The sequence below is a fragment of the Callionymus lyra genome, chromosome 14, assembly GCF_982586985.1.
Source record: "Callionymus lyra chromosome 14, fCalLyr1.hap1.1, whole genome shotgun sequence".
Taxonomy (NCBI): Eukaryota; Metazoa; Chordata; class Actinopteri; order Syngnathiformes; family Callionymidae; genus Callionymus; species Callionymus lyra.
Genome location: NC_141831.1, coordinates 12,125,903 through 12,146,573, shown reverse-complemented (window position 1 = coordinate 12,146,573; position 20,671 = coordinate 12,125,903). Strand labels below are relative to the sequence as shown.

Below are 20,671 nucleotides of genomic sequence, written 5' to 3'. Positions count from 1 at the left end.
CTAAAACCCAGCTCTATCCTCCCTCCATGTCGACTTGAAGATCTAAGGAGCAAAATAAATTGATAAATAAAACTACAAATGATGTTATTGCCCTACATTTATTTTATCCAAGCGAATAGATTTTTTTTTTTTTAAAGGGACATCCATAAATATAAAAAATTTGTTCCAGGCGACCCCATGAGGTAGATAAGTGTAACTTCAACTCCATCGATAGTCCGATGCACCATTTCCAAGTACAGTATTGCTAGTGAAAGGAGTTTTGTTGTGTAGATTTTGTTTCATTTTCTCCTGCTTAAGACTTCTACGTGAGACATGATTGGTCCAAATTGAATCAATAATTTCAGAAAATATTTAAAATAAAGTTTAAAAGTTGCTTTAATGATTTGAAAGTGTCGCGAACTTTCATCTCAGACTGACTGATTGTTATTAATAGCCAAGCTAGCAAATATAACATTTACAATTTACTTTTAACTGTTGTCACAGAGTAGCACAATTATGCTAAACTCCCGCTAGTTAGCTACAACGAAAAATCTCTGTGTTCCGCTGCCATTTTGGCTGTTTACCTTCTTCTTTTAGCATGCATACTTTATATTTTTCAAATACTGCATACAGGAAAGGCAAAGCTATTTGTCTTTATCCACACTATTATAAACTGTTCAATTTAAGTCTACTGTATATTGCTATGTAGAAAGTGATCGACAGCTGAGATTATTTGACTGGGCGGCAAAGCATTTAGGGATTTGTTGCCGAGAGTGATGGCACTACATATGCGATGATGAGTTAAAATAAATGTTAATTGAAACAAATTAAAATTCAAGTGGTAACTTCTTTGCATATTTTATTTAACATTGTGGGCTTCTGAACATAACCCCTGTGGTAAATAAGGGACCACTTTAAATCCTATTCAATTGTGTACTTGTGTATTAATCCATATGAATGCACAACAGGGCACCGATATCTTCACTTCGATATCTGTTCCTGAACGATACTTTTTTGGATACCAATTTTACAAGATCAATTCTAACAACAACAAAAAAATTACATCACACATTTTACAAACCTTTAGTTTTAGTTTTTAAATCAAATTTCCAGTACATTTTGAACTCCAAGCTTACTGAAGAAACATTTTCTAGTTCCAAAATAACATGTGCAAATCAGTAACAACACAATTAAATTATTTACTACTTTTAAGTTAGTAGTTTTTAAGTTAGTGGAAACAGTAGCTCTGAATAATTACCTTGTTCTATATATGACGAAGCGCACAGTTTTATCCAGCTTGAAATCATAAGACAGACATACGTGAAGTAGATCTATGTATCATGGCGATGGTGCGCAGACGGCCATCTTGTTAACTCACTGTGATGCTGCCGTCGCTTTTGATGAATAAATCTGTGCAAGTGAACCCTTCTGTTAACGTTAACCTCCTCGTACCGAGCCATTGAAAGACGGTAATACAGACGCACTTTGGACCAGTGCCTCCAAGGAACTGAAGTCCGAAACACGGTCCAATGTTTAACATCTGACTTTCCACTCTCATCCCACAATGGCTCAGTCAAGTTCAAAGTTTTTTATTTGCCATTTGTGCATAAACATAGACACATTGAAAAAAATGTTGTGCTCGACGAGTCAGTTTTAAGGAGATAAAAAAACAACAACAAACTTGACCATAAATATAAATATAGTGCTTGATCGATACAGTGCATTAAAGAATTAAAATATGTTAAAATACACAAATGTACAGCATATACATGAAAGAGATGGAGAGAGAGAAAGTATTGCACTAGAGGTTAAAAATGATTGTTCAGCAGAATAGTTTTGATTCGCCAACATTCTTACAGTTGCTGGGAAAAAACTGTTAAAGAAGCGGCTTCTGTTTGTTGTAATACTGTCCGGTCTGCTGCGCCTCAGGTCGTACTTGAAGCGTTTGATTTTGAGCAGAGAGTGAGCCGAAAAGGACCGAGTCCATCTGAAATCCATCTGCTCTTTGCTTACATGTACATAGACTCCACTGTAGGAAGTTTAGACCCCAATGATCGGTTGGTTCGTGACTCATGGGTTAACATATGGTTTCGGGTCTGCTGGAGAAGGAATTGCATCCCCGAGCTTGTGTACAAAACCAATAGAAACCCTCTGCTCTTGTGAATTTCAGTTTTTCCTTTTTTTTTTTTTTTATGTTGCTCTCCAAGCCCGGGAGTGCATTATTCTCCTCCCCGAGTTTGTTGGTGAGAAAAAAAGTGTCATTTCTTTGTGCTGTTTGCTCAGCCAGCGCTCTCAGCGTGGTGGCATCTTCTTCGCAGCCCGAACCCACACACACTCACCGCCTCATATTGTGTCGGCAGACTTGTGAATTACCCGTCTCTCAGGCCGTCTAATGAAAAGCTATGTGTTTCTCTCCGTCGGCCGAGGCCTGACCCTTGCCCTCTCACCCCCCCCCTCAACCCCGCCTCCGCCCTCCTCCGTCTTCATCAGTCCTTTTGTGTGCCACCTTTCTTCCTGCACTACAAGGCAACAACAACAAAAAAAATAGGTCACTCGCTGGTGTTCCTCTCACCTGCACTGCATTCCAAAAATAATCCTCTCAGGTGTCCGGTTCTATTCTCTCATGTTTTAAAAACCACAGCCTTCACGCTGTTAGAAATCAAGTTAAATGTCGTTTTTTTTTTTCTTCTCCCCGTTGCATGAGTGAGGGAGTATTTCCTGTGGAGATAATTTTCGGCGGCTGATTAGGCAGAGACGGTGTTGAGCCCAGAGTAAGGAATCTCATCACTGGCTGCTAATGACATGCCATTCCTGCGCCGATTCGCGTAGCCATGAGCCCGAGCGTTGGACTCGCCTCTCGTCACCCACCTCCAGCTCGCGTGTTCATTAAGGCCAACAATGTAATTACAATTCACAGATACGGCTCCGGATTAATTACAGCTTGATTAGCTGATATTTGTGGCAGTAATTACAAGTGAAACAAACGCATTTATATTTGCATGGTATTACGGCTTTACTTTATTGGTTTATTAACTTGAATGGACGTTCGCGTGGCTTTTATTGCCCACCTTCGTAGGAAGATTTAAATCCCTCTTGTCGTGGTAGTTTAACGTCATGATTGTGTGAATATATGAATGTTTGCGGACAAAGTCGGCGGTGAAGTAGACTGTACCATGAATAAAACCCTCAAATATGTTTAAGTCTTTTCTGGAATTGCAACAAAGAATAGCGATAAATAAATACTCTTTGATTTCATGTTGATTTTATCAACTATAGGTTAGTTTAATTTCGGGAAAGTAGAGAGTAGAGTTTAATTTAAGAGCTTATCCCTACAGATATACCAAGTTTTTTTGATAATAACCATTTTTACAATCAATAGCTATGACATTGTACTGAGTGTTTTTAGGCATTCTATGTTTTCCAAGTCAGTCACATGATACACACAGACTGTACTACTTTCGGCCATGAGTAGTGTCTCAATAGATAAAGTATCACAAGTATTATATTACAAGTATTATAAGGCTTACCTTTTTCAATTGAATACAATATTTTTATATTCATGTTTTTAAATGTACTTGTATATAAAACCTTAAAAACAGAAAGTTTATTCTAATAACTGTGTAAATGGATGGATACAGTAAAAGGGAAACAACACTCAGGTTAAGTTATGTGTCTTTAAGCCATTAAATATCATGTCATTTGGGAGTTTTAAAAAAAAAAAAAAAAAATTTAAATAAGATAACATGTAGGAAGGAAGCTCTACTTTTTACTTTCTACTTATTTTTAAAAAATGGGAAAACAAATATTGAGTTGTTTTTTGTTTTTTTTCCCATCATCAATTAAAAACATATGTTTATATTGTCTAACTACACTATTAATATTGCATGTTATTTATTTATGTCAATTGTGATTGACAGCTATGATTGGTTGACTGGGCGGCAAAGCATTTAGGGATCTGTTCAGGTCACTGTTACTAAGATGGGCCCTAATATAAATAATATACAGTTTATAAATATATATATATATTTGCATACCATTTTTTTGCTACTATATGTCACTTTCATATTTTCGAATAATGTTTTATATTATAGTTAAAACTTAACATATTTTTATTGTGTTTTATTAAACACCGATTTCTGATCGGTGCATAGTTTTTTTTCCAAAATCTTAAAAAAAAAAAGAAGCTCATTTTGTGTTATCACTTTCAAATTGGGCCCCTCTGGTAAAAATGAATGGCCCACAAGGACCCGTTTGATTGTCACATGAGAATCATCTCGGTGGAATTTTTTCAAGGAAGCGACTGCCGACACCGCGCTGAGCTTGTGGGCTTAGTATTCCTCTGAATATCAAGAGCTCATAATCCGACACAAACATCCCCTCAGCAAAATTATTTCACTAATCTAATAAGGGATTTGCACATTTCAAACCCACCCAAAGTCAATTTATTCCGCAATTTAAAGATGATTAACTTAACTTAAGTTAATGTCATGGATTTTTTTTTTTCCCCCCCACTTATACTCGCGAGCACATATTTGCCAGGATTATCATAGCGCCGGTACTTGGTACTGATTAAACCGGTGGATATTGTGCTGGTACTTGTTCATCAGGTTGATGCACTTTTGTACCGTATTTTCCGGACTATAAGTCGCTCCGGAGTACAAGTCTCACCAGCCATAAAATGCATAATAAAGAAGGAAAAAAACATATATAAGTCGCACTGGAGTATAAGTCGCATTTTTGGGGGAAATTTATTTGATAAAATCCAACACCAAGAACAGACCTGTCATCTTGAAAGGCAATTTAAAATAAAAATAGAATCGAGGCAACAACAGGCTGAATAATTGTACGGTATGTTACGTTAAATGACACAACTGAGAACCTGGTATGTTAACATAACATATTAAGAGTTATTCAGATAACTATAGCATAAATAACATGCTAAGAAGTTTACCAAACCATCCGTGTGACTCCAAATAACTAAAATCCAATGATATCTTCACCCTAGTTGTCACGATTAAACAACTCTGCTAACTCCAGAGGTAGAAGATGCGGCGCTTCCTCTTCTACGTCGAAATAATCAACACAGGCCAAGAGCGCCCTCTTGCGGTTTAGTGTGAAAATAACATGTGAAATGATATACCGGTAATAATGTGTTAATAATTTCACACATAAGTCGCTCCAGAGTATAAGTCGCACCCCCGGCCAAACTACTGCGACTTATAGTCCGGAAAATACGGTAACAATTTTTGGAATGCCTTCTTTTGGCAGGTGTTTCGAGGATGTTCCACTAGGTAGAAATCTCAGGCTAGACCTAAGACACACTGGGAATACTGTGTATTAGAACCAGAATACGTTTTCCAAGGAGGCCAAACTATGAATAAAAACTGCGACTTATAGTCCGGAAAATCCGGTCGTTTTCGAACCAGATCGCTGGACTAGCTTGAGTCGTCTTTGAACAACCTTCTATCTCAGTGTGTTTCGTGGGGGGGGGGGCGACTGCTGGTAGTTTGTCGCCCCAACAAGACTTCCCGCCTCTACGTCCCGCAGCTCCGTGTCCGTCAACATGTCCCAGGACCATGACTTGACGTTGTGTGTTTTGTTGCCCGGCAGGCTTCCCAGCGACGGCGTACGGACCGGTGGCGGCGGCGGCGGTAGCGGCGGCACGTGGCTCAGGTAGGGGGGCCCGTGGAAGAGGCGGCTACTTGGCGTACCCACAGAGCGCAGGGCCAGGTAAACGCTCTGTCGATGTTCTGTGTGGCTGCTGCTCTCTTCAACTTCCTATGCTCTGCTTCTCCCCATAGACTCAGTTTCCCCCCCGAGCTTCCCACACACACACACACTTTTTCGCCAACACACTCCTGGTCCCTACAGGCCTTAAGTACACAGTCACCACCAAGACTCTCTCTATATATATATACACACAATCTCACTTCCCGTAGAACCTGAAGCAGTAACATTTACTCGCTAATCCTCAGAGAGATTTTGGGGATTCTTCAAAGCCCCACGAGCTAAAAACTGAGGCATAGGATCGTCTAATTATCGTCGACATATATTTGATACTCTAAAGATCCAGGTCTGTGTTGACACGTCGCTGCCTTTAAAATTGTAAATATTTACTTCTAATCGTAACTTTAGCTAAAACCTCGTTGGGAATTTGGGTCATAGCGTGTTAGCGCAATCTTAGCATCATTTGGCTAATAAATACATTGGTTTCTTATTTAAAATAAGTATAAAATGTTGATTGGGAACTTGGGGAAAGTGTCTATAGGTATGATATGAGTGTGTGTGTGAATGGTTGTTTGTGTGCGACAGACTGGCGTCCTGTCCAGGGTGTCCCCCGCCTCATGCCCGAAGAAACTGAGATAGGCTCCAGCCCCCCGAGCGACCCCCGTAAGGGATTAAGTGGCGTAGAAATAGGACGATGAGAAAATGATAAAAAAAAGTTTTTACTCTGTGCTATCAAAGTGTAGCTGGATTCGTTTGTTAACCTCTTGTAAGTAGGTGAGTGTGTCCCTCGGATTGTCCCCTTGCCTGTCCGGCACCAGGGATTCACCCCAGCAACACAGACTTTTTTGAAGGACGGAATGAATGCTGGTCTGTTGTTCTGAGAACCTGCTTATGTCAGCGATGTTCTCTGCTAGCAGGAGTTTAAATACAACAAATCTGAGCCTCTTGTTCTGGACACTGTCGTGTTATGCTTATGGGTGAAAAGCGAAACTTCTTCGATTCGTCTCTTCAGTGCCGTGTCTGAATTAGTGCACTTCTCCAAAAGCACTGCTTTACAATACGCGGTAAGACAGTGCACTTAAGTGTGCAGTGTGCATATTTCAACGGGGTAGTACTGTCTCAAATCAAACAATGTCGCTACACACTTACTGGAAATGACAACTTCTTTTTCTTCTACCGTTAAGGGTGGAAAGTCCATCGATCCAAACTCAATTTTCTTGCTGCATTTTCGCACAATGCTCAGTGTGAACACACTTTTCTACTCTAAGTGTAAGTGTAGAAATGCATGATTTTGGACATACTCCAGATCCAAAGTACTAGGCTAGAAATATCAGTCCGGTATCGGATAAAAAAGACACCCGTTACTCATCCTTACCTTTCGTCGAACAAACTTAAACGTCTTTCGATGGGATTGTTGAGGACTTTCCCACCACTAGATGTTGTGCCAGTATAGGTCCTAACATTTTAACCTAGTCCAAGCCTCGACTTTAAACATCGGGTTGTTTTTTTTCCCCTCTATGTGTGACGAAAGATCTTTGTAAGGTATAATAACTCTAGTATTTTGCTAAGATTTCTGCTGTTGTGTTCTTACAGAGATGGGCGTATTGTTGCGATAAATTAAATGTATCACAAGTACTGTCCCCTGGATGTGTCCCTAGTAAAACGTATTACGGTGCTGAAAATCTAAGGTCCGAAGTAATGCTGGTAGTATTTTGTTAGTCGTCAACATTTAACTTCCTACTCGCTTCTTTTGTGTCTTCGGGGGAAGCTAATAGTAGTCAGGTGTCGGATTTTATTTAAAGAGCCAGAAAATATCAACATAATTAAACTGTTGATAGATTGAGGCAAATAAATAGACTCACAAAAGGGGAATTAGTTGAATTAAAATAGATACACTTTAGTTCAATTAAAAGAGATAAACTATGCCTCTCAACTGGTGTGTGTGTTTTTTCCTTTAACACCAAAGTTAGTTTTCAACACACTTTCGTCCGATTCCATCCCTACTGATAAATTCCACTGAGGCATCCTACCTCTGACACCTTATGGTGACCCCTTGTTGTCCTTTTTCTACTCCATGAGTACAGTCCATGCTACATACAAAGATGATTGGAAAAAAAACACTTGAAACATTAAACATTAATGAAAACATTAAAACAAAACCTCTTATAAAAACTTGGTTTAATAACACTCTTAAACACACTTGTGCAGTCGTTCGAAGAGCTTGAAATTGTTGTGTGTTTCACACTAAAGTAAAATAAATATGTTGTCTTTTTTTCGTAATACTTGTTATATCAGGGGTCTGAAAATGTCGGGCCCTGGGCCATTTGGGGCCAGTGATATGATAATCCTCGGCCCTCCATTCGATGTTGAGGTATATTCTTGGATTATGTTTACAGTTTAAAAAAAACACACAATAAAGACAAAATAATAATATCTGATAAATTCGGTGAAGAAATTCTCCAGAAACCAAAACTAATGATGACATTTGGGAATTTCTTTTTTTTGTGTTTCTATAGCTCTTTTAGATAAATATAAAAAAAACACATTAAATATAGGTTAGGTTAGGTAAGTTAGGTAGAACTTTATGGATCCCTCAGGAGGTCTTCTTTGGGAAATTGTTTTTTTCCAATTAGACACAGCAATTATTCATAAAAATAAAAATAAAATATGAACAAGAACAAAGATAAATAAAGAGAAAGAACAAGATGATACAATCTAAGTCTAAAGATAAAAACATTAATCAAACAACAAAGGATACAAAGACTAACATAGAACAGAACATCAAGATACTTTTACTCCACTCCTGCCCCCGAACTCAGAATTGTACAATCTAATAGCTCGAGGAATAAATGAGTCCCTGAGTCTATTTGTTTTGCATCTTGTACAAATTTGAAGCCACACAAGAATCCACAAAACATTAAGAAAAATAATATAAATACATTATGGAGATGTAAAGCAAAAATAGCTGAAAGCCTGCGGCCCATTCTCAACAAGAACGGACCTCTGCCGGCCCGCCGGCCAGTCAAGTTTTAAAACCCCCCGCTCGATATCCACTTACTTTCTTCACCTCATTATTAAACGTCTGCCGCACAAATCTTGAGGATCTCGAGCTTCAAGTCGACGCACATGTTGCAAATGTCAACTGTACAGATTAGCCCTCACCTCCGTGTCGGCGTGTTCGACGCCCGCAGACATTAGGTTATAAAACACTCCGAGTGTAATTACAGTTCACATACGAGTGGATATCTGCCAAGAGATTTGTTCCCCGACGCCACGGAAGCAAGTTTTCTTTTCCGCCTTTAACGCCCGCATTGATCCACTTGTCGGCTTCATTTAGACATCTTGTTTTTTTTTTTTCTTCCCAACGCGTGCAACTGTAGATCGTTCAATAGCTGTCAATAAAAGCTCCCCCGACTGAACGCCGAGCCGCGGGGGCTTCAGCCGAAGAACATCTTTCCTAATCAGAACCTTGTTGGAGTAGATCCGGATTAATTGTATCGGGGATGTTGTCGGGCTTCGCTCGCCGTAATGTTAATGAAGTCGACAGTCGCGGCGTAATGTGATTCTGGTGGACGAGCTCGCGGCGGCGCCAACGCTGTGAACACACATCCCGACACCTGTCCTTGTTTGAACTTCATTCAAGTCAACAGAGGGAACGCCGAGAGCCAATCACACGGGCTTTCTCCCACATTTGGGGGGAGGGGGGGGTGATTTTTTTTTTTTTTTCGCCAAACAAACAATTTGCCCGACAATTGCAAAAACGCGCGACGCTAAGAAGCCGAGATGTTGATTTGGGGTTAGCAGCAGCCAGGAAGCAGGAGACGTGATGGCAGCCATTATGTGCGCTTTAATTCTGACAGCTGCAAATGGGAGACAAGTAAATGATTATGAGTGGAGGGGTGAGGGAAGAAGGGGGGAAGAGGGGGTGAGGGAGAGGTAAACAGTGACATCATGGCATCCTCGTCGAGGCACTTAAACCGGCGCCGGCGGCATTATTTTCCAGTCAAATAGAAAAACCACAGAGACGAGCGGGAACGTCAGTCGCAGCACTTAATATATCAGTCTTTAACCCTTGGGTTAGCTCTGGGTCAAGGTGACCCGAACGCCCCTTGACCCAGAGACAACACGAGGGACACTACAAACACATGTGGGTCACCTTGACCCTGAGATAACACAAAAGGATTAAAATATATTCAAAAATAAGAAAAGAGCAAATATTGTAAAATATATTTATGATCAACAGAATGATATAAGATAAAACAAGTATTTTTTTTTAAGACAAACCAATATTAAAAGTTGTCATGTGACGAGATAAAAGTCATAGTTTAAAAAGAGTATAATACATAGTGTTGCAAGTTTAATAGTAAGTAATATTACAAGATTTAAACCAATAAAATTAGAGATAAAAAGTCGGAATGTTAAGAAATTTAAAGTAGTATTATTGCAAGTTTTAAAGTGATAAATATTCAAGATTAAAAGATATAACAGCATAACATTACGAGAATAATAGTAGAGATTTTACCAGATTAACGGTTTTAATGATGGAGATTAAAAGTAGTGAAGGCAGTGAATGTTTCGAAATTGAAACTATTATGAGATTTTAAATTACACTGTTATGACATTAAAAGCAGTAATATTATGAGGTTTGAAGTATTGATGTCAATTGATTTTAAATGGTGAGGTTAAGAGATCAAAATCAAAATTTTTAAAGGTTAAAGGTATGAATAGATTTAAAGTGGTAACTTTATGAGATTAATGGCCATAATGTTATGAGATTAAAAGTAGTAATATTACGAAATTTAAAATGACAAATCTAAAGTAATATTACCAGAATTTAAATCGTAAGATTACAAGATTTGAAGTAGTAATATTACAATTTAAAGTTATAACGCTACAAACTCAAAAGTAGAAAAATTACAAGATTTTAATCATAAAATTACAAGATTAAAAATTGTAAAATAACGAGATTAAAAGTAGTAAATAACAAGATTAACATGATAATATTAGTGGTATGAGTTTAGAAATCATAAATTTACAAGATTAACATTTGTTTTATTACGAGATTAAATGTAGTAATGTAACATAATTTAAGGTAATTACGTAATAAAATTAAAAATGGTAATATTACCAATTTTAAAATCGGAACTATCAGTGTAAAATCAGTTGTAATGTTATGATACTAAATGTCAATGTTACAAGATTAAATATTATACATTTTAATTTTAAAATATTAGTGCTTTTAACCTCGTAACGTTACGACTTTTGTCGTGTAAATTGGTCGTTATCTATAATGACATTAAATGTCCGACTTTATTTGTGTCATCACATATATATATATTTTCTACGTGTGGTTCTATTATCGTTAAATATACTGTTAGTATTCAGAAAAGAAAAACACTGAGTGCAGCTCCGAGGGGCCTGACAAGGTGAGTCAGAGGTCACATGTGGCTCAGGGGCAGCACAATGCCTGAAGAAAAAAAAAAACTTTCACTCCTCCACTGTCATCTGCATAAAATCATTGGTAGGCTGAAGTAATATGATGGGCATTAACGCCTCAGGTTACTCTGTTGTATGAAGACAAGCCCGAGCTTTAAGATATCATTGTGTGCTTCTAAAATCTCTGACATATAATCAATCAGCAATTTATTCTTTGTTACACACTAATAAAATCCCGCATTGATTAACAGATGCAGCGTTCTCCTCTGACTGAGCAGCTGAAATTGTTTGGGCTTGACCTTCTCTCAGTGTGCTGTCTGCGTTTGAGACAATTCTCTGATTAAATCTGTAACACGCAGCAAAAAAAAAAAGAAGCCAAAAACCCTTCAGGGAGAACAATCCAGTGGATTTATTTTTTTTGCCAAATCTACTGCTTTACATTTTTATGTTTTTATTCTTTTTTGAGTTGTATTATCGCACAGGGCAAAACCGGGATACGGTTTTAGCCTAAATCAATCAAAGGGAGGTGAAAAATGTACGTTTGGTGAAAGGAAGTCAGCATTATTGTGAGAATATAAATTGAAAAGGAAGATGAATTACTTACAGTCTATTGAAAAAGTGTCATAGCAACTTGTTTTCCTCGATTTCTTGTTGATTTTTACAACTACATGTACATTTGATGCAATAAGAAGAAGAACGGCTCGTAAGAGTTTGATTTAAAAGCTGATGTCAAGACATTCTCCATTGTTTTCTGAATAATAATCCTTTTTACATCTATAGTTATGACAATGTAATGACAAAAATAGAGCTAATGTTTTCTTAGTTAGCTTCATAATACACACTTGATTCTTTAAACAAGGCTGGTTTTAATCATTTGTACATTCCTCTATCATAAAAGCAAAGCAAAAGGAATAATATACATGGTCTTAAAACAAACCAAAAAAAAAAGATCAAAGTTGAGGCTAAAAATCTCCTGATTGTCTGTCCTTAAGTTGTATTATTATTTTAAAGAAATACGGTTTGTTACCTTTTTTCTAGTATTTCAGCTAAAATAGTGTGAACCATACATGTTATTCTAAGGTAAGTTATGTTTTTATGTTGTAAAATAAGAAGATCAAACATGTTTTAGTACTAGGTCACGAGCTGTTACAAAAATACTTTTACTTATTAATTTTAAAACACCCTAATTGTTGCTAGTTTTTGACAGTTTTGCTGAGTAAGCTATTAGCATGCTAATGTTGTTAGCCATTTATCTTTAAATAATTTACAGAGATTAACTTTTATATAGTTTATTAGTAAATAAGTCTGATTAAATCATCGTTGACTTGAAAATTTTAGGTTATTTTTTTTCGTTGTTAGCTTTAACATTGGTCTTATTTTAGCTGATATTGTTACGTAGTAGCCTTATTACTTGCGTATGTTGGGTTTTGTCACTGTAATATTTTTATTTATTTTGACCATTACAGTCTTATTTAAGCGTATGTTATCTGAGCTATTTAAGAACTTGGTTTCGTAACCCCCTTTAAAACTTTGTTTTTATAATGTATTGGCCAAATTGTAGCTAAAGTTTTGTTCCAAACATGTTTTGTTAAATTTCAACTCTTACATCAGGTACCTTAGACTTCTCTCAAGTTCTCCCGTTTTTTTTTTTGTCATTTACAAAGAAGTTGAAGGAAGAGTCATACAAAAAAAGAAAAAAAAAAGAGTGATGGATCCTTGTGGCGCCGAAGCCTTTGAGCAAAGTTTGCAGCAGCAATGTTCTAAAGCCTCTGGCTCCAGGCGGAGAGTAGATCACAGAGATGTGGCCCGTGCACAGAATGTACCGTTTGCCTGGAGGGAGTGAGGTTCTGGTCCACTCTCTGTGCTGCTGGACACTTCCACACTCATGTGAACATTAGTGTGAAAAAGGGCAGGAGCCTGTTCAAATTAAAGTTGCAGAAGAGGAAATTGCTCACGCAGAGATTATTAATGCGTCAATGCTGGAGCTCTGCTGCATTCTGAATATCCATGGCTTATTATGATGAGGGATGGCTACCGTACCATGGCACTGGTTCTGACATAAAAGCTAGTAACCAGACCGAAAAGCAACATTGATTTTCGGTGCCTTATTTTCTTGCCTCATTTTGGCTTTGGTGTCATTTTCCCTGGTAAAATGTTCTTTCTAAAATACGTGTCGTGACCCTGGTTTGTGGCATCAGAACTCACCTGGCAAAAACCCCTGATGCATGCCTGTCACATGCACTCAATGTAATCCTTAAAATAATACTGATATAATAATATTCAAAGTTTAAACCTATTTAAAATATTTAAAAAGATCAGTTTTATTATTATTTAAATGTATGGAAAACATTTTAAGGAGCCATTTTGGCCACCGTTTTTGGCATCGTTTTAGATACTGTTGTAGGCAACGTTTCGGACACTGTTTTAGACACTGATCTAGGCACCATCTAAATGAGTGTCTAAAACACTGTTTTGGACACTGTTTAAGGCACCATTTCGAGATTGTTTTAGGCACTGATTAAGGCACGGTTTTAGACCGTTTGGTACTTCTTTGGACACTGAATTAGGCACCATGTAAATCAGTATCTAAAACACTGTTTTGGACACTGGTTTAGGCACCATTTGAGTCACTGTTGTAGGCACCTTTTTGGACACTATTTTAGGCAACGTTTAGACATTGTTTTAGGCAACATTTTGGGAATTAATTTAAGCACGGTTTCAGACACTGTTTTTTGTACTTCTAAAACACTGTTTTAGGCAATGTTTAGACATTGTTTTAGTAAGTAAGTATTTCGGGCACTGATCTAGGCACCATTAAAGTCACTGTTGTAGGCACAATTTTGGAAACGGATTAAGGCATAGTTTTAGCACTACCACCAATTCAAAAGTACTGGTACCCTGTTTTCGGGCTACGCTTTTTGCCCCTTTTGAGCACATTGTTGAGCACTGATTCATGCACCGTTTTGGACACTGTTTAAGACACTTTTTTCGCACGGGCATCCATTCAAAAGTACTGGTTTGGCACACCATACTTAGTTACTCTTTCATTTTTTTCCTTCTGTGCTCATGTTTTCAATGATATCTATTCGATTTGAAAAGTGTAATATCATCTGAAAATCGCTGAGCTGTATTTACAAGTGGTTCCAGGGTCACTACAAGTATTCGAGGCGACATAAATTGTGTCGCACATTAATACTCAATTACATCTTGAAACATTTTGTTGATTTCTCAGTTTGTAGCCTTGAAATATTGCCAAAAAAAAGTGTCAAAATCCGGTCTTTTTATGCTCCAAATAAACCCACATTTCTGGTCCTCGCGTGCAGATGGAATATATCTGCTTGGAATAAAATAATCACACCCGCTGTAATCAACCCACAAATGTTGGTTTTTCCTGGGACAGGCTTTTTAGCTGATGGGAAAATTGCGGCGCAAATCACATCAGATTTTATGAACTAGAGGTGAAGAAAAACCAATTGCTCATTGCAAAAAAATGTATCCAAACCCAATATTGAATCGTTTCCTACTGTGCCCTAAACGGCAAGGTTAATAAAACAGGTGCTAAGTGACGGGAAGGCAAAAACAACAAGCAGCTGCACAGTCGTCGTCGACGGCGACGAAATCCAATCACTGGCTAAATCATTAGATTAGAAGTAAAACCCGATCCTGTCATCTGCTGATTCTTGTTCAACCGCGGCTTTTATCGTCCGCATCATGATCCCGAGAGCTGATTTTTCTCCTCGACAGACGGCGAACATGACAGCGAGTGTTTACTTCCCGAGTTAAGCCTCTCGTGAAATACTCGGTAACCTGTTAGCATGTTAGCGGCGCTAAATGATAGCTACCTCACAGTTATTTGAAGAAAAATAACTGATTGAACAAAGACACTTAGGACAACGATTACCTTTAAATATAGAGAGCCGTAGCGACTGACAGTTGGAAGGAATGCGAGTAAAAACGATGTTTCCATGCCATTAGCACTGATTTCTGTACCACCCGCCTCCTGAACTCTTTTCCTCCCATCACGAGGTGATTTGATCTCTGTGGGAAAACAAATTTTCATTAAAAAAAAATAGTCCAAACACCGCGGCAAACGGAGTCTGTTGACTCCTGCGGCCTATTTAAATATTAAAAACAAGGTCATTAAATAAATATATATGTACATTTCTGCCCCATAGTCCAGGGCTAACATATTCATTCATGACCTAGTTTTTGGGTGATTCTTTTTGGATAATAGTGCATCAGTACACAACACACTGCTAGTTGAGATTTGGGTTTTAGTAACGGACATAAGTGATTGAGAATATGTTATTTTTTTATCTCCAAATTATAATCTGAAAGTTTTTGTTGAGTATTGTGATCAGAAATTATGTTGTTTTTAATTTTATACACAATATAAAAGTAGAGTCGCAGTTTTTATTCATAGTTTGGCCGGGGGTGCGGCTTATACTCTGGAGCGACTTATGTGTGCAATTATTAACTCATTATTACCAGTATATCATTTCACATGTTATTTTCACACTAAACCACAAGAGGGCGCTCTAGGCCTGTGTTGATAATTTCGACGTAGAAGAGGAAGCGCCGCATCTTCTATCACTGGAGTTAGCGGAGTTGTTTAAAAGTGAGACCGAGGATAAAGATTTCATTGGATTTTAGTTATTTGGAGTTACACGGATGGCTTGGTAAACTCCTTAGCATGTTATTTATGCTATAGTTATCTGAAAACTCTTAATATGTTAACATACCAGGCACGTTCTCAGTTGTGTCATGTAACGTAACATACCGTACAATTATTCAGCCTGTTGTTGCCTCTATTCTATTTTTATTTTAAATTGCCTTTCAAGATGACATGTCTGTTCTTGGTGTTGGATTTTATCAAATACATTTCCCCCAAAAATGCGACTTATACTCCAGTGCGATAGTTTTCCTTCTTTACTATATATTTTATGGCTGGTGCGACTTGTACTCTGGAGCGACTTATAGTCCGGAAAATACGGTAGTTCAGAAAATGAAATGGATAGATACTCACTTTAAAATTAAATAAATAAAATATTTTCTTTCCCATTAGGGGTCTCGAACTTATGATGATTATCTGCGGGCCAACCAAGGGACTCCATTTTTGTACAATGTCAGATAGTACCACTACACCCTGTTGATTTTAAGACCTCTGATTAGTACCTAGTATTTGAGGCGTCTTGGTACCACTTTTTCATGCCCAGTGTCGATGCCACAACCTTAAGTTTGGGCCGATACTGATGCCAAAATGATTATGTATCCATAATAGATCCACTGTTTCCGTTGCCGATCCTTTACTACTTGCAATTTTCCGATACATGGTAAAAAAAAACGTGAAGTGCAAGAAAAATACATCCTACAATAAGGCTGAATCAGCAGTAGCTCCAGATTCTCTAAATTTCGATAGTTAACAGGTTTATTCTTAGAGTAAGTAAGTAAGTAATTTTTATTTGTATAGCACTTTTCCAGACCAGGGTCACGAAGCGCTTAAACAATCAATACAATATTCAATAAAGTATATACTTTATTGTGTGTGTGCGTGGAACCATCAGTAGATTCTGATCCACAGACCTCAGAGCCCGAGCTGGGGTGTAAGTCTGGATCAGATCAGTGATGTAAGGAGGAGCCTGACCATGAATAGATCTGAAAGTAAGAACCAGAATTTTAAAGTTGATCCTGAAAGAAACTGGAAGCCAGTGAAGAGTTTTAAGGATCGGAGAAATGTGAGTTCTTCTACTTGAGCGGTAAACTAGATTGACCGAGCATTGAATGTCACTTCAGAAAGATCCTGGTCTTTATTCAAAATAAAATTCTTGTCACACAGTTTAAATCTGTACAATAGAAATCCCGAAATGTTATTTTCTGTTCGGCCTTGTTAATAATCTGCAACAGTCGGTACCAAGACCCCCCCCTGGTGGTTAGGGACCACTGTCATATTGGACCCAATACCGATCCGGAACAAAGGGAATCAGACCATCCCTAGCCGCGATCTTTTCTTTGTCATCCTCACACAAGACATCCCCCTTTGAAAACAATGTGCAACATCAGTGCGAAGTAATGTCTAGAGAGAGGCTTCTCAAAGTCTCTGGCAGGTTTCTGTGAATCTCTCTGAGCTCCTGGTAAGCTCTGATATCAGTCTGAGATTTGCTTTTTCCACCAGGAGAAAACATTATTCCGTGGCTTCTACAAGTGTGTGTTCCCTTTGTCTGATAAGACCGGAATGAAGCGATACAGACTTGAAGTGTAAACAGTGAAGGAGCTGGATATTTTCCTTTTCCACTTTTATCTTTAACGGAGGAAAACGGGAACAGTCAGTGACAGGCACTTCCAAATTCAGGTCATTATCTGTTCCTGTCCGACTGGCTTTTGTGATCTTGAGCGGCGCCCGCGAGCAAACCAAGACTGTCAGCCCGCACTGGACTTAATTAATCCTGGTGATCTCAGGTTCATTTGTCTCCGATGATAATCCTCGGGTGCCACTTTACATGGATTCCTACTAAATAACCGGAGCGTGCACGCCAAGGCAAGACGACCGAAGTCGTGACACCGAGGCGGAGAAAATGTCCCCTTCTGCTGTTTAGCCTCATAATGGCGTCTGTCACAGCTGTGAGGTTACAGTCTTGAGGGACCCTCTGCCCTCTGGGGGGGGGGGCTTACATAAGTCCAAAGAACACTTGCTGAAGGCGAAATCTGAGTCAACAGCTCGTCAATTGAAAATGTCATCCACTTATAGTTTCTCCATTTTGTTTCATTGTCCAATGCTGTGTCTCAAATCGCATACTTGCGTACTCAAAGTCAGTATTTTTAGTGCGTCTCAATTCTTAGTATGCGAAATTTAGTGCGCCATGCACACTACATTGGCGTACTAAAACGCCCACGAAACTGAGTATGGTTCGATGGACACTAACCACCCTAAACGGCCGCCATCTTAATGACGTTTTAAACGGAAGTCACAAAGTTATAAATATCTTAAATATCTCGCTTAAATATCTCGCAAATATTTAGATTCTCATATTTTTTCTTTATTTCTTTTTCCAAACTTGCAAAACGTGCTGCCAGCAGGTGTCGATAGCGTTCTAACAGCTGGTTGAAACCATCATTAAATAGTAGTAGAAGAAGAAGCTGTCACCTCAATTCCGGTTACTTGTACTTAGGAGCCCTCTAGTGGCAATGTTTGATTGAGAATTTGCGTACTAGTTAGTATTTACACTATCCTGATGTATACTAACTTCTAGTATACTTAGAGAAGTATGCAATTTGAGACACAGCACAAGTGAAGGTGTTTAAAAAATACCGGCGAGTCGTTCTACGATGCCTGGAAGCAAGAGCCACTAATGTTTGGCCACTACCTATACAGTTGCGGTCTGTAGCGTTTTGTCGAAGGCACATAGAGGGTATCCGTCGAGCTCTGCTAGAAGCCCCGCCCATATAACTTAAATCTCGTTTTTATCTCTGCCGGTTTTTCGCTAGTTTCCATTTTATTTTCTGCCCCCGTTGTCATGCCACTTGTAACATGACCACCATAGTCCTTTAAACTTTTGACCGTATAGACTCTGGATTTGGGGCATAAATGTACATTACCTAGTGTGAGTAGACTCATTTGGACAAGACATAAGGCAATCGTAAGTTCAACCGAAAGTGCAAGTAGTAAGAATAACCCAAAATTAAATTCTATACTCTTCCAGGACAGCTGTCTTGTGTGATCACCAATGTTAGAATCAAACCTACGTCCCAGCCCAGAAGTTACTACAGGTTAATTCTATCACTTTACTTTTATGTATCACTCAGAATGTTTTTCATCCCGTTGTATTTCTCAAGATTTCGTCCACCAATTAGCCGTTATAATGCTAAGTGGTAATAAGTTTGTTTTGCCATGATAAGGTGCAGAGGGTTGAATAAATGTTGTCCACTTACACATTTAAGGCAGGTTAGCTATTATTGTTATTTGCTATAAAAAGTATTGTTACGTTTTTTGTTTGCTTTTTTATCATGTAGCCATTAGCTCTGCTGTTTGCTTTTCTACATACTTACTCCAAATTTGTAAACAGATGGCCATTAACGTATCTGTGTATGAGCAAACATATTTATTTACGAGAAACCGTACAAACGGCATCAAATATTGACCTGAATTCACCTTTAAAAAAACACTCTTAGATAGATAGAGGTAATATCACGTTAGCTTGGCAATCATGCTAATAAATGGTGAATTATATTCATGTATTCATTAATAATGACAATGGCATTTCAACATTGATGAACCAAACTGACTCAATTTGTGCACAACGGTGCTTGGCGCATGAGTCAGGGGTTGTTTTTTGTTTTTTTTTCTGTACTTAGGAGCCCTCTAGTGGACAAGTGATTTAAAGCAAATGACTGACTTTGTGTCTTCCTTTATTGTGATATGTATTATTCTAACTGGAATCTCTACAGCCATGTCAGCACAATTACGCATCAATATACTGCTAAATAGGAAGGAATTTCTACTTGTTCTCAGAGTTTATAGATCTGATTGCCCGTATATACATTTATATTTTTTCCCTTTGTTAAACTAAATGTGTTTGTTTTGTCAAATCCATCCACTCTCTTGTCCAAATCCTTGAAACTCTCCCTTTTCTTCAGCAAAAAATCTGACTGTTTTAGCACATTTACGATTTTCAAATATTGACATTAAATGTATTTCTGCTTTGAAGAAATACATAAAAAGATCCATATAAAGGGTCTGTGGCTATTTGAGCTGATCAAACGGTTTAAATAGAGCTGAGAATTTCCTTTTTACATTTAAAATGTGTTATTGTGGCAGATTAAGAAAAATATTTATATATAACAGAAACTAAAACAAATTTTATTTTGAAAAAAAACCAGTAAAACACGTCAAGTAAATGCACCAAAAACCCAATTTTATACTAAATATTATTCGTACTAATGTCGACTTCAGGCTGTGACTGACTCAAAAAAAGCAACTTAAGATTAATCAGAATTAATCACATGTTTTGACACAAATTTGATGGCAAATCTTTGCTGCTACAACATCTCTAATAAAACGCTAGCGGACATTGCGTGTTAAATCGACTTCTAAAAGCGTCTTAAATAACATTTTGGCTTGAATATACCTGTCGACGCTTGCTTGGAGAATTAGTTATTGACATTTGTGAATCAATTGGATCCACGCCACGGTCAGGAATTGGGTTTCAATCCCTCACCTTTTTTCGCTGGCGTGCGGTTCAACCTCTTTTATTCCTTGAACCACCAGGTCACGTTAAAAATCTTTCCATGTAAACCTCCACACACACACACACACACACTCTACGATAAATGTAAATATGAATCAGTCGATCTGCGTGGTGAGGCGTTACAGGAGGGAAAGCAGGTATAAAAAAAAAAGAAGAAGGAAATAAGAAAAAACAAGAGCCTGAGTTGAGTGAGTAAATGCTAGAAGAAATCATCTGTTAAAATTCATTAGCCAAGCTTCTCTGAACACCAAATGACAAGACATTAAATATGTATTATTTATGAAATG

General features: G+C 38.0%; 1 protein-coding gene across 10 annotated transcripts in view; it reads left to right on the top strand.

Moving 5' to 3' along the window:
• Nucleotides 1-20,671, top strand: part of msi2b (musashi RNA-binding protein 2b) — a 392,013-nt gene that overhangs the window by 345,581 nt on the left and 25,761 nt on the right. For 6 of the 10 annotated variants that reach the window (XM_087806751.1, XM_087806758.1, XM_087806753.1 and 3 more), the window contains exon 11: nt 5,590-5,709. In XM_087806751.1, coding sequence (XP_087662877.1) covers nt 5,590-5,709 — 120 coding nt within the window. The remainder of the gene's footprint in view (nt 1-5,589; nt 5,710-20,671) is intronic. The other 4 variants (XM_087806755.1, XM_087806760.1, XM_087806757.1 and 1 more) reach the window with 1 other exon arrangement.